We start from the raw sequence: 15545 nt of genomic DNA, 5'->3' as shown, positions 1-15545 counted from the left end.
TTCATATCTGCATCACATTGCGTTTGTTAATGCACCTGGGAAGAGATGAGTATCTTACTGGGTTTAAAGCATTATATTAATGCAAGTTACTGTTGATATGAGTATTTGTAAATGATTGCATTGTCAGAATCATACAAATTTATAACAGAGAAACTGGCCATTTGGCCCAGGCATAGTTATGCTAGCCAAAAAACGAGTTTAGGTTAAACCCACATCCTATTCTTGGTTGGATTAAGTTATTTAAGTGTCAATATAGTTCTTTGTTTTCCCACCACCCTTCAACCCTTCAAGGCAGTGAGTTCTGGGCCCTCACCCCTTGTGGAGTGAATTTGTTTTATTTAAAATCTCAGCTCCCCTCTAACTCTTCTATCAATTAACGTAAATCTGCCCACCATCACTGACACCTCTACCTATTTTGGTTTGCCCTGCCTCAGTCTGTCACACACCTCAAGTAAATATTTCCTCATTCTCCTTTGGTGCAAAGAAACAAATTAGCCCTCCTCTTCTCCCCCCCCCCCCCCCCCCCCCCCCCCCCCCCCCCCCCCCCCCCCCCCCCCACCTCCAACCGAGCCAGTCTATAATTATAGGTGTAATTCTGCAGTCACCGAGCCATTGTGAAATGGAAACAGGACCTTCAATCCAATGGAGCCGACCACACCGACCATTAAGAACCCATTTACACTAATCCAGAACTACAAATGTTTCTGTTGTCCTCGCATCCCCAACAAGCTCTCTAGATGCCATCACTCACAGACACACTCGGGGTTCATGAGTTCATGAGTCATAGAAGCAGTAGTAGACCATTTGACCCATCATGTCTACTCCACCATTCAATCATAGCTGATCTACCTATCCCTCTCAACCCCGTTCTCCTTTCTTCTCCCCCTAACCTTTGACACACTGTTACTAATCAAGAATCTGTCAATCCCTGCCTTAAAAATACCCAATGACTTGGCCTCCACAGCCGTCTGCGGCAATGAATTCCACAGATTCACTATCCTCTGGCTAAAGGGAATCCTTCTCATCTCCTTTCTTTAATTTACAGTGGGCAATTAACTTTTCATCCTGAATATCTTTGGGATGTGGGAGAAAACTGGAGCACACGGAGAAAACCCACACTGTCACAGTTGGCACTGGTGGTCAGAAATGAACCCAAGTGCTGGCGCTGTAAGGCAGCGGCTCGACCAGCTGTACCATTGTGTTACCCTGATAACATTCTTGTAAAACTCCTCTGCACTCTCTCATGTTGTTGCGACACTTACTAAAAACAAACCCACTGGATAAGTGGTTTTGTCTAGTGCACGGAACCATTTTTCTCTGTACAGATTACAACACAAGTGGATAGAAGGCATGTTGGGGCATTGAGTATGAAAGTTGGGATGAAATGTTGCGGCTGCATAAAACTGTGGTGAGGCCACATTTGGACGGTGTAGTGCAGTTCTAATCACCCCATTACAGGAAGGTATGTGGAGGTTCTGGAGACGGTGCAGAAGAGGTTCACAAGGATTTTACCTGGATTGGGGTGAATCAGTCACAAGGAGACATTGGACAAACTGAAGAATGATCCCGACCTGAAATGTCACCAATCTATGTTCTCCAAAGATGCTGCCTGACCCGCTGAGTTACTCCAGCACCTTTTGTCCTTTTTGTGAACCAGCATCTACAGTTCCTTGCATCTACATGGACAAACTTGTATTGTTTTCCCCGCAGTGTTGGAGGCTGAGAGGCGACCAGATAGAAGTATATCAAATTATGAGAGATACAGACAGGATAGATATTTATTCCACCCCAGGGTGGAAATGTGCATTATTAGAGGGAATACGTTTAAGGTGAAAAAGGTACATTTTTTTACATAGGTGCCCAGAACACACAGCTAGGGGAGATGGTAGAAACAGATATAAAACATTTAAGAGGCGCATCGTCACAAACATGAACAGTCAAGGAATAGAGGGATACATTCATGTGCTGGTGGATGGAATTAATTCAGATTGTCATCATGGTAAGGGTGTCAAAGATTATAGGGGGAAGGCAGGAGAATGGCATTGAGAGGGAAAGATAGATCTGCCATGATTGAGTGGCGGAGTAGACTCGATGGACCGAATGGCCTAATTCTGCTCCCGTGACTTAAGAACTTATGGTCAAACAGGCAGAAGGGCCTGTCCTTGTGCTGTCCTGTTCTGTGTTCAGTGTTTGATTGGAAAGCATGCCCCATCTTGAGCTGAGAGTGTGCAGTAAGTCAGAACGTCCCCTGTGTTTTTGTTTATCTCTGATCAGTGGCCGAGAAGACCAAGGAGCAGGCGTCGCTCGTCGGAGGAGCCGTGGTGACAGGAATGTCCACAGTCGCTCAGAAGACAGTGGAAGGAGCTGGAAACATAGCAGCAGCCACCGGACTGGTGAAGAAGGAACAGCTCGTGAAGCAGGTTGGCTTTTCAAAAATTCATTTCATTTCTCCTTCCCCCAGGCTCTGATATTACTATGCACAAGACACACACTCCTCTCTGTTCTCATGGTTGTGGTGTGGGATTTGTTAAATAATTTATCCATTTCAGCATCAGATTGTGTGTGTGTTTGACGTCACCAGCTTCTCAATCGAATCTTCTGGCTATGTAGGGACACGCAAGTCCATAGGCTGCCGAGCAATATTGCTCACTGAATGCTTATATTAAAAAAACATATCTCCGACATGGAGCTCAAAGAAGCTGAAAATATTAAGCTGAAATGTGGGCTGGATTATTTGAATTTGCAAATGCATCGAACCATGTGAGAATGTTTCACTCCCTGGTCTGCATCAACTAGTGTGCTGTGTTGAGCTGACAATTAATTTGGTCTAATTGGGCTCTTCAGTGCGAGGAGATTTGAAGCCTTGTAATCTCCAACCATCAGTGAGTTTTAGTGAATACGTTAGCATGAGCTGTAGAAATCAGCACATTTTAGAAGCAGGAGGAGTTGGAGCAGAAAAGGAAAGGGAAGATTTTCACAGTAAACATGGCACATAAGCAGGGACCACATCATTACACCACCACGAGGGTGGCGCAGCGGCGCTGTGGTAAAGTTGCTGTCTTAAAGCACCAGAGACCAAGGTTCGATCCTGACCATGGGTGCTGTCTCTTTGTACGTTCTCCTCGAGACCCGTGTTTGTCTTCTCCAGGTGCTCCGGTTTCCTTCCACAATACAAAGACGTGCAGGTTTGGTGGTTAATTGGCTTCTGTAAATTGTAAATTATACCTTGGGTGTAGGATGGTGCTAGCGTGCAGGGTGATTGCTGGCCGGCATGGACCTGGTGGGCTGCAGGGCCTGTTTACATGCGATGTCTCTAAAGTCTAAAGGAACAGGCCCTTCAGCCCACATTGTCAGTGCTGAACATGATGCCACCATAAACTAATCTTATCTGCTTGCACATGATCCACATCCCTCCATACCTATGTGTCCATCAAACAGCCTCTTAAATGCCACTATCATATCTACCTCCACCACCACCCCTGGTAGCACGATCCAGGCATCCACCACCTGTATAAATAAACATTTGCCACACCTCTCCTTTAGACTAACTCCCTGTCCTTAAACCTATGCCTTTGATATCTCCACCCTGATTGTCTACCCTGTCAATGCCTCACTTCATTTTATATACTGCTTTCAGGTGTTCCCTCAGCCTCCAGAGAAGACGATTCAAGATTGTCCAACCTCTCCTTTATTGCTATTGAAATAGGCTTATTTCAGAGACAGAGGGAATTGCTACGGAACAGACAAGGGTCATTTTCACTGGGGAGCATTTGACCAGGACTGAATATAATGCCTGCAGTGCCCTGAATTGGGAAACTCACACAGAATTAATGACACAAAACAATTTACATTGTCACTTAAGGCTGATTTGTGATTATTGGTCATTTTTGATTCAGGTTCAAGTCAAGAGAGTTTTATCGTCATGTGTCCCAGACAGAACAATGAAATTCTTACCTGCAGCAGCACGGCAGATTATGTAAACATAGTATTCTGTAAACAATCTCACAAACGAGAAACACATTTTCAGTGTGTACACACACACACACACACACACACACACACACACACACACACACACACACACACACACACACACACACACACACACACACACACACACACACACACACACACACACACACACACACACAAAAACAGACAGACACACAAAAACAGACAGACAATAATAGTGCAAAAAGACAAAGACAAAATCAATGCCCCCAAGTCTATGTAGTTCAGAGCTTATTTCGAGGTTGTGGTTTAATAACCTGTTGGCTGTCAGGAAGAAGCTGTTCTTGAACATGAGTCCTGTGCAAATTAGGTTCTAGCTTGTGCTGGAAAAGTGCCTTAATAAGCCACACAGCAGAGCCATAAATGCAAAATCATATTTCATCTTCTTTATATTTGCTTATGACGCAGTAAGAGGCTGCCAATGAGTCTGTCAGCTCTTTCAGCAAGACCATCTGTTCTATCCCCCCCAATTATTTCCCAATCACCTAATTTTGCTTATATGCCCATTAACCCATTTACTGCGGTACAGTGGCGCAGCTGAGTTGCATTGAGTTTGATAGCCCTGTCCCACGGTGCGAGTTCATTCCAAGAGCTCTCCCGAGTTTAAAAAAAAAATCAAACTCGTGGTAAGCACGGAGAATGAACGTAGCGGGTACGTCGGAGCTCGGGGACGTCTCTTAGTGGCTTGTACCGCTAACGGCAGGTACACGGGAAGACTCGCTAACGGCAGGTAAGCACATGAAGACTCGTGAAGATTTTTCAACGTTGAAAAATGTCCACGAGAGCCCCGAGTACCGACGAGTGGCCATTAATGTAAATCTCCGAGTTAGAATCGGGGCAAACTCTGGAGAGCTCTTTTTTTAAAAAAATTTTTTAATCAAAAATATTTATTCAAATATTAAAATTGTATTTACAATACAATAAAACAAAACACCACCATAATGCAAGATCAACAATTATGCTAATCAACTGCTAAACAACTATATTACAATCCTTGTCAAGGATACATTCAACCTCCCTCGGTGCCCAGCGGTCGCGGAACTCCCTCAGGGTGCCCGTAGACAGGGCGTATTCCCTTTCCATCCGCACCCGGGCACGGACGTATCCCCGGAAAAGGGGCAGGCAGCCGGCTCGGGTAGATCCCTCCACCGTCTGGCGCCGTGACTCGCGGATGGCCAGCTTGGCCAGGCCCAGGAGCAACCCAACCAGCACATCTTCAGCCCTACCCTCTCCCCTACGCACAGGGTGTCCAAAGATGAGGATGGTGGGTGAAAAATGCAGCCAGAAGGCAAGGAGCAGCCCCTTTAGATATTCAAACAGTGGCTGCAGCCTCACGCACTCCATGTACACGTGGTACACAGACTCTTCCAGCCCGCAAAAGTGGCAGGCGGCTGGCGAGTCTGTGAACCGCGAGAGAAACAGGTTGCAGAGAACACCTCGGTGCAATACCCTCCACCCCAGGTCCCCAATGTAGAGGGGGAGAATCCCTGCGTAGAGGGACCCCCACCGGGGGCCCCCCTCGCGACTGGAAGGGAACACCGACCGCCACTTGGTGTCCGGACGGTGGACCATCTGGAGAGCTCTTGGAATGAACTCGTACCGTGGGACAGAGCTACGAGTCTAGTTTATTGTCACATGTACCGAGGTACAGTGAAAAGCTTTTGTTGCGTGCTGATCAGGCAGCGGAAAGACAATGCATGATTTCAGTCGAACCATCTGCAGTGTACAGATACAGTCCAATTCTTAAGGGATTGGACAGGCTAGGTGCAGGAAAAATGTTCCCCACATTGGGGGAGTCCAGAGCCAGGGGTTACGGTTTCAGAATAAGGGGTAGGTCATTTAGGACTGAGATGAGGAAAATCTTTTTCACCCAGAGAGTTGTAAATCTGTGGAATTCTCTGCCACAGAAGGCAGTAGAGTCCAATTCACTGGATGTTTTCAAGAGAGTGTTAGATTTAGTTCTCAGGGCTAAAGAAATCGAGGGATATGGGGAAAAAGCAGGAACGGGGTATTGATTTTGTTTGATCATCCATGATCATATTGAATGACGGTGCTGGCTCAAAGGGCCTGCACCTATTTTCTATGTCTATGTTTCTATGATAAAGGCAATAATGTTTAGTGCAAGATAAAGTCCAGTAAAGTCCTATCAAATATATTTTCAAGAGTCTTCAATGAGGTATTTAGTAGTTCAGGACCACTCTCTAGTTAGTAGGATGGTTCAGTTAAGGGCCTGTCCCACGAGCATGCGACTCCATGCAGCAAGCGCGACCTAAAGGGCCGGTCCCACCAGCATGCGCCTGCATGCGGCAAGCGCGACCTAAAGTGGTCGCTTGAGCCGTAATGCCTCGCGGGGCCGGTCCCACTTTGATCGCCGGAGCGTATGGAGTTGTGTGGAGCTGGTCCCGACATCGCGCGGGGCTCCGAAAAACTGACACTGTCCAAATATTCTGCACGGCAACGGCCCACCGGCCCGCAGCAGCCTCGACGCCGTACGTCACGCGCGAACTTCCCGCGGACTTCGCTCGCACTTCATGTCACTCACTCGACCTCCGCGCGCCCCCCGCTTCTGGTTTGGTCGCGCTTGCCGCATGCAGGCGCATGCTGGTGGGACCAGCCCTTTAGGTCGTGCTTGCCGCATGGAGTCGCATGCCCGTTGGACAGGCCCTTTACCTGATAACAATGAAATGCAGTGGGTTAAGTTCAGCTTGGCTCTGCCACATCTAGTTTCCCTCTCCCCTAATTCTCAGTCTGAAGAAGGGTCTCGACCCGAAACATCAACAGTTTCCTTTTCCCCAGAGATGCTGCCTGACCTGCTGAGTTACTCTAGCATATTGTGTCTATCTTCGGTGGCTCTGTCAAAACCTTGCTTGTGGTTGGCATTGTACCAATCCAGGCAGATGGCAGTCTGCCCCACAGTTCTCTACAGGGCCTGCGATGTGGTGGGAGGAGGTGCCACTCTTTTAGAAACAGGGCAAGTTAAATCTGTCTGCTAGTGCCCTGACAATATGTACAGGAAGGAACTGCAGATGCTGGTTTACTCCACAGATGGACACAAAATGCTGGAGTAACTCAGTGGCTCAGGCGGCATCTCGGGAGAAAATGATTTTTTTCCAGCATTTTGTGTCTATCTGCTAGTGCGTCGATTTGGATAGATAGTCCAGTTTAAGAAGGGTCTTGACCCGAAATGTCACCTATTCCTTAGATGCTCCATAGAAGCTGCTTCACCCGCTGAGTTTCTCCAGCATTTTTGTCTACATTCGATTTTTCTAGCATCTGCAGTTCTTTCTTAAACAAGTTTACAAGCCAGGGACCGTCACCTCCTTGGCAGTCATTGATTTCACATTCACTGCTCACCCATGTAGAGCCCTGGCACAATCTACTAACTACTAGGGCGGCACGGTGGCGCAATGATAGAGTTGCTGCCTTACAGCACCAGGGTCCCAGATTCAATCCTCATTACGGGTGCTGTCTGCACGGAGTTGGTACGTTCTTCCCATGACCTACGTGGGTTTTCTTTGAGATCTTCGGTTTCCTCGCACACTCCAAAGACGTACCGGTTTGTAGGTTAATTGGCTTGATATAAATGTAAAATTGTCCCTAGTGTGTGTAGGATAGTGTTAATGTTAGTGTGCAGGGATCGCTGGTCAGTGTGGACTCTGTGGGTCGATGGGCCTTTTTCTGTGCTGTCTCTCTGAACCAAACTAAACCAAAAGCCCATCATGCCACAGAACATAGAACAGTACAGCCCAAGGACAGGCCCTTCGGCCCACAATATCTGTGCTAAACATGATGTCAAGATAAACAAATCTCATCTACCTGCAAATGGTCCATATCCCCCCCCCTCCCCCATTCCTGCATATCCATGTGTCTTTTAAACACCACTATTAAATCTGCCTCTACCACCACCCCTGGCAGTGCGTTCCAGCCACCCACCACCGTCTGTGTTAAAAAATATTGGGTCAGGGAGCATCTCTGGAGAACATGGATAGCTGACATTTTGGGTCGAGACTCTTCTTCTGATAATGCTCCACATCTCTTTTGGGAAGCTATCCAATGCAATGTTGTTCTTTTCCTGGAGTGGAGATGAACGGGCAGCTCATGATGTGCAATGGCTCCATCATTGTTTGCTGTGCATGTGCCCACATTTGAGCTCCCAATTGCAATGCTAACTGGGACCAAGTCATGGTCCTAATATAATAACCATATAACCATATAACAATTACAGCACAGAAACAGGCCATCTCGACCCCTCTAGTCCGTGCCGAACACATAATCTCCCCTAGTCCCATATACCTGCGCTCAGACCATAACCCTCCATTCCTTTCCCATCCATATAACTATCCAATTTATTTTTAAATGATAAAAACGAACCTGCCTCCACCACCTTCACTGGAAGCTCATTCCACACAGCTACCACTCTCTGAGTAAAGAAGTTCCCCCTCATGTTACCCCTAAACTTCAGTCCCTTAATTCTCAAGTCATGTCCCCTTCTGTCTGAGGATAACGCTGATTTATCAACACTGGGTTAGAAGTTTGCCCTTGCCACAGATGGCAAGAAACTCTGCATCTCGATACCTGCTGTGAGATTCTAACGGTGGTAGGTTTACGAACGTCTGCACATATGGTCTGCTGCTTGATCTGCTCTTGGCTTACGTTCTAAACCGTAAGTACTGTAATCGAGGCACTGAAAAGCAAGCATACCTTAAAACAAAGAGATAACACTCCACTGCCTTTCCAGCACAATGAATATTGAAGATTAAAGTATTGGAAATAGGGAAGAAATAGACCAGACTTTAGAGGTACAGCGTGGAAGCAGGTCCTTCAGCCCATCCAGTCCATGCCGACCAATGATCACCCCGTACACTAGCACCATCCTACACACTAGGGACTATTTACAATTTACAGAAGCTAATTAACTTACAAACCTGAGATAGTCATAAAGTGCTGGAGTAACTCAGCGGGTCAGGCAGCATCTCTGTAGAAAATGGATGGGTGACGTTTCGGGTCGGGACCCTTCTTGAAACCAAAAACCAGCATCTGCAGTTCCTTTCTACGCAACCTACAAACCTGCACGTCTTTGGAGTGTGGGAGGAAACCGAAGTACCCTGAGTAAACCACACGGTCACAGGGAGAACGTACAAACTCCATACAGACAGAACTTGTGGTCAGGATCGAGTCCGGGTCTATGGTGCTGTAAGCTCTACCGCTGCACCACTGTGCTGCCCTACCAGCAAATTGTTTTTCTAAATATGCTGTCGGTGTTTGTACAATAAATGCCTTTAGGATTTGAAGGGTTCCTGCAGTCACAGGCTTTGAAATGGTAAGAAGATGATTACACCATATCCTGCAGAGTTCAGCTTGGTATCCAGTTTAAATATGATTCCATGAAATCAGTGCATGAAGTGAACATAAATACTCCCGGATGTGTGTGGATACCAGAACCTGGTTGGAAATTGGCACGAGATTTGTTGTTTCCCTGGGCAATTCTCCACGGTGTTCTGGCCAATATTCTTCTTATTGTTCTGAGATTTAGGCAGATAAAAAACATTTCTAATTAAGTCTTGGCACGCTGGCATCGTCTCAGCCAATATTTATTGTTCAGTGAGCATCATGTAGACTACTCATGATCAACTTGCTTCTTGTTGTATCTTGTTAGGGTGCAATGTGGATGCAATGTTTATTGGTATTGCTATAATGTGTGTTTTCATACCACAAATCAGATATAATTCAATTGATGAATTATGAAATGCTATTTGTATAGGGTGATTTCACGAAAGGTCACTGGAGCGTAGATCCGCACCCACGTGACCGAAAATTTTAACTGGAGTACATGCGTCACTTCCGGTACATGTTAGTGAATGGGAAAACACGCACTTGGGCGATGTGCAATTTTGCAATTTTACTGACGGATTTTTAACTTTTAATACTTTTCATATAACAAATGAATAAAGATAAAAATAATGCCTTACTTTTGATGAAATGCAGCGAGCAAACGCGATAATTCCCGATATTTTCGATCTTTAAATCTCCACGGCAAATGTCCGATAACAACTTCCGCCATTTTGACACCTTCAGCTCCCTCTTGAATTTACCTTAGTTTCTATCTTTTTTTTGGACTGTAAATTTAGGTAGCTGTGCCTCACGGTCACCCCGACTGGCACAGTTAATTGCAGCTCAAAAACTGGCCGTTTTCGATGTTTTTAACGGGTGTGAACGTGCGTGTTTTCCCATTCACTAACATGTACCGGAAGTCACGCATGTACTCCAGTTAAAATTTTCGGCCATGTGGGTGCAGATCTACGCTCCAGTGACCTTTAGTGAAATCACCCTATTACGCATTAAGGGCGGCGCAGTGGAGCCTTGTATTAAGGGTGGTGCTGCGTTAGAGTTGCTGCCTTATGTGGCAAAGACCCGGGTTCGATCCTGACTGCAGGCGCTGTCCGTATGGAGTTTGTACGTTCCTCCTGCGACTGCGTGGGTTTTCTCCAGGTGCTCCAGTTTGAATGAATAAATAAGATTATTGGCCAAGTATGTTCACATACAAGGAATTTGCTTTGGTGCTCTGCTCACAAGTGACAACATGACATACAGTGACAATTAAGAATGACACATAAAACATTAAACATTATTAATAAAACATTGATTAAACATGTGAATTAAATAAAATACCAGAGCAAAAGGAGGCTACATATTTTTGGTTATTGAGTAGAGCTGCTACTCGTGGGAAAAAAACGCTGTTATTATGTCTGGCTGTGGCAGCTTTGACAGTCCCGGAGTCGCCTTCCAGAGGGAAGTGATTCAAAGAGTTTATGGACAGGGTGAGAGGGGTCAGAGATGATCTTACCCGCTTGCTTCCTGGCCCTTGCAGTGTACAGCTCATCAATGGAGGGAAGGTTGCAGCCAACAACCTTCTCAGCTGATCGGACGATTCGCTGCAGTCCTTCCACACTCCAAAGACGCACAGGTTTGTAGGTTAATTGGCATCAGTAAAAACTGTAAACTAATCAGACACCATTATCCCTTAAGAACGCAGTCTATCAATTTCACCACAGGTGATCATTGAAATTAAGAATAATCACTTCTATTGGTACTTTATTAAACAATGTAACACATAGTCTTTAGTATTTTTATCTTGAAGTATCAAAAATAAACTTATTGCCATTAAAATGACTTTTATTTTTAAAGACTGCAAAGGAAAAATACTGTTATTATGAGTCTTAAACTCTCTAACCCCTTAACCCGTTTTCCTCATTGACACAAATGTCTTCATAATGTGCGGCTCAGTGCCAGAGGTGTAGCGGTATAGTTGCTGCCTTGCAGCGCCAGAGACCCGGGTTCAATCCGGACTACGGGTGCTGTCTCAACGGAGTTTGTACATTCTCCCTGCATCATCATGGGTTTTCCCCGGGTGCTCCGGTTTCCAAAGACGTGCTGGTTAGTAGGTCAATTGGATTCTGTAAATTGTCCCTAGTGTGCAGGATAGTGCTAGCCTTCGGGTGATCGTCTGTCGGTGTGAACTAGGTGGGTTGAAGGGCCTATTTCCACGTTGTATCTCTAAACTAAACTAAATGTGATTTTCGATAAGATGTGGTTCTTTGGAAACCAACTTTTGCATTACAGCAGAAGTATTTTTACTTTTCAGTACCTTTAAAGCAGATTCTTTATATCCATTCAAGCGTGCCTTTTCTGTGCTTGGTCTTCATAATATTACCTTTGTAGGTGCTATTTGTTTGGGTGCTCTATGCCATAGATCATAAGACACAGGCGCAGAATCAGGCCATTCAACCCATCAAGTCTTTGCTGTTTGATCATGGCTGATCTATTTCTCCTTCCCAACCCCATTCTGCTGCTTTCTACCCAAAACCTTTGATGCCCTACTGTGCATCTGTGGCGATCAGTAGACAAGTTAGACCAGTTCGACAAGTATTGCAGCCATGTGAAATGCAATGATTATACTACAGTGATTCAAGTTTGTGATGTCCATGTAGTAGGTTACAGAGAAATCAGTTGCAAATAAGCACCAAAGTAACGGGACTCGGTTTCATGTAGTTTCAATTTATATCACTGTTGCCTCTTAATCATAAGGTTGTGTGCTGTGTAAAACATGCTAAGGTGATTTGAGATTTCCTGAGGTCATGAAAGGTGATCAGCTGAATAAGCGATTTTCTTTTTTTTTCATCTCTCTCGTTACAATGTACATGCCATCTTGGAGCTTGGTTATTTTGCTCACGGTTACTTTGCCGGACACAGAAAAGGATCACAGCCAGACGCTGCTGACACAGGGAACTGCAGATGTTGGGCTACAAAAAAAGATGCAAAGTGATGGAGTAAGACACAAAGTGCTGGAGTAACTCAGCGAGTCAGGCAGCTTCTTCAGACTGAAAAATAGGCATGGGGGGCAGCTTCTCACCTCCAGTTTTTCCCCTGTCAATATCTATCTTTAGGTTTGAAGAAGGGTCCCGACCCGACATCCTTTTCTCCAGAGATGCTGCCTGGCCCGCTGAAGTTACTCCAGCATTTTGTGTTAAACCAACATCTGCAGTTCCTTCCTGCACAAGTGATGGAGTAACTCAGCAGATCAGGCAACATCTCAGGAGGACATGGATAGGTGGGTTGGGACCTTTCTTCAGACCAATTGTAGTCTGGGGGAGAAAGTTGAGAAAATAAGTGGGGGCTGGACAAGGCCTGGCAAGTGATATGTGGATACAGGTGAGGGGGGTTTTATTGGCATGCATCAAACATTTGCATTTGGATTCACATGTACAAATATCTCAGGCAATCCTCAGAAAGTGCAGGGTGCTCATGTGGAGGCATTTCATCACCTGAGAATACCCCCAACACACTTTCAACCTAATGACATATTTTCTGAAGTAACAAATGAAACATTACTAAAGACACAAAATGTTGGAGCATCTCAGCAGTTCTGGAGAAAAGAAATAGGTGACGTTTCGGGTAGAGACCCTTTTTCAGACTGGGAGTCAGAGGAGAGGGAAACTAGAGGTATGAAAAGGTACAGAACAAAGCAGAGCCGACACCTTTCTCAAGAAAGGTGCAGCCTACAATGGTTCATTGTTGGCTGTGGAAGAGGTGACTGCCAATTTGCATATAGTAAACTCCCATGAAATAATGATTTGGTAATGACAGAACCATCCGCTTTAGCGCTGTTGTTTATTGGATGGTTATCGGGCAAGGTTTGCTAGTGCTACACAGGTGGCTTTAAAATAAAAAGTGGGAGGGTGGAGTTAACAACGTGGACGCGTATCCGTGCAGCTAATGGGAAAGAGAGTGTAGGAAAGGTCACGTTTAAACTAACAGGGCAGGGGGACGGGACCCAATGCAAGGAGACAGAGGGCCATAAAAGGAGGACAGAAGCAAAAGGTAGAAGGGAGATAAGAAGAGCTTTGAGTCTTAATGCGCGGAGCATTTGAAATAAGGTGGATGAATTGAATGTGCAGTTAGTAGTTAAGCGATATGATACAATTGGAATTACGGAGACATGGCTCCTGGGTGACCAAGGCTGGGAGCTAAACATGCCGGGGTGCTCGAGATTCAGGAAGGATAGACAGAAAGGAAGAGGAGATGGGGTGGCATTGCTGGTTAAAGAGGAGATTCATGCAATAGCAAGGAGAGACATTTGCTTGGATGCTGTAGAATCGGTATGGGTAGAACTGCAAAAACAGCCAAGGGCAGAAAACGCTGGTTGGAGTTGTATACAGATCACCAACAGCAGTAGGGAGGTTGGGGATAGCATCAAGCAGGAAATTAGGGATGCATGTAGCAAAGGTACAGCGGTCATCATGAGTGACTTTAATCTACATATAGATTGGGCCAACTAAATTGGTAACAGCGCTGAGGAGGAGGAGGATTTCCTGGAATGTATACGGGATGGTTTATTAAACCAATATGTAGAGGAACCGACTAGACTGGGTATTGTGTAATGAGGAATGATTAGTTAGTAATCTTAGGGGACTTTGAAGGTATGTGGGAATTGGCTAGGATAGATTGGAAAATTATACCTAAAGGGTTGACAGTGGAGATACAATGGCAAAGATTTAAAGACTGCATGGATGAACTCCAGAAATTGTTCATCCGTCTGGCAAAAAAATAAAACTGGGAAGGCGGCTCAACCGTGGCTGACGAGGGAAGTCAAGGACAGTGTTAAGTCCAAGGAAGAGGCATATAAATTGGCCAGAAGAAGCTGCAAGCCAGAGGACTGGGAGAAAATTAGAACTCAACAGAGTAGGACAAAGGGGTTAATTAAGAGGGAGAACAAACGAGCATGAAAGAAAGCTTGCGGAAAATATAAAAACTGATTAAAAGTTTTTATAGATATGTAAAAAGGAAAAGATTAGTGAAGCCAAATGTAGGTCCCTTACATTCAGAGACTGGTGAATTTATAATGGGAAACAAGGAAATGGCAGAACTGTTAAACAAGTACTTTGGTTCTGTCTTCACTAAGGAAGGCACAAACAATCTCCTGGAAATACTAGGGGACCAAGGATCTAGTAGGAGGGAGGAACTGAAGAGAATCCACATTAGTCAGAAAATGGTGTTAGGTAAACTGTTGGGACTGAAGGCAGATAAATCCCCAGGGCGAGATATCTGCATCCCAGAATACTCAAGGAGGTGGCCCTAGAAATCGTGGATGCATTGGTGATAATTTTCCAATGTTCTCTCGACTGGATCAGTTTCTATGGACTGCAGGATAGCCCATGTAACCCCACTTGTTAAGAAAAGAGGGAGAGAGAAAACGGGGAATTATAGTTAGTCTTACATCGGTGTGGGGATGATGCTATAGTTGATTATTAAAGATATAGCAGCGCATTTGGAAAGCAGTGAAAGGATCGGTCAGTCAGCATGGATTTCCTGCTTGACTGGAGTAGAATGGATAAGGGAGAGACAGTGGATGTGGTGCATCTGGACGTTCAAAAAGCCTTTGACAAGGTCCCACACAAGAGATTAGTGTGCAAAATTAGAGCACATGGTATTGGGTGGCAGACAGGAAGCAAAGTGTAGGAATTAACGGGTCCTTCTCAGAATGGCAGGCAGTGGGGTGCCGCAAGGCTCGGTGCTGGGACCCCAGTTGTTTACAATATATATTAATGATTTAGACGAGGGAATTAAACTTAACATCACTAAGTTTGTGGATGACACAAAGCTGGGTGGCAGTGTGAGCTGCGAGTAGGATGCTATGAGGCTGTAGGGTGACTTGGATAGGTTGGGTGAGTGGGCAGAAGCATAGCCGATGCAGTATAATGTGGATAAATGTAAGGCTATCCATTTTGGTGGCAAGAACGGGAAGGCAGATTATTATCTGAATGGTGTCAGATTAGGAGAAGGGGAGGTGCAACGAGACCTGGGTGTGCATGTACATCATTCACAGAGTAAGCATGCAGGTACAGCAGGCAGTGAAGGACTTCATTGCGAGATGAATTGAGTTTAGGTGTAAGGAGATCCTACTGCAGTTGTACAGGACTCTGGTGAGACCACACATGGAGTATTGTGTGCAATTTTGGTCTCCTAATTTGAGGAAG

At 45.4% G+C, this 15545-nt stretch overlaps 1 protein-coding gene across 3 annotated transcripts in view; it reads left to right on the top strand.

Annotated features, from left to right (window-relative positions):
* The window catches only part of snca (synuclein alpha), a 77194-nt gene that overhangs the window by 11508 nt on the left and 50141 nt on the right, over positions 1-15545 (top strand). For all 3 annotated transcript variants that reach the window (XM_033022338.1, XM_033022346.1, XM_033022329.1), the window contains one exon: positions 2275-2420. In XM_033022338.1, coding sequence (XP_032878229.1) covers positions 2275-2420 — 146 coding nt within the window. The remainder of the gene's footprint in view (positions 1-2274; positions 2421-15545) is intronic.

Source organism: Amblyraja radiata, chromosome 1 (assembly GCF_010909765.2).
Source record: "Amblyraja radiata isolate CabotCenter1 chromosome 1, sAmbRad1.1.pri, whole genome shotgun sequence".
Classification (NCBI taxonomy): Eukaryota; Metazoa; Chordata; class Chondrichthyes; order Rajiformes; family Rajidae; genus Amblyraja; species Amblyraja radiata.
The sequence above is the reverse complement of the archived record's forward strand: the minus strand, read 5'-3'. Positions and strand labels throughout refer to the sequence as shown.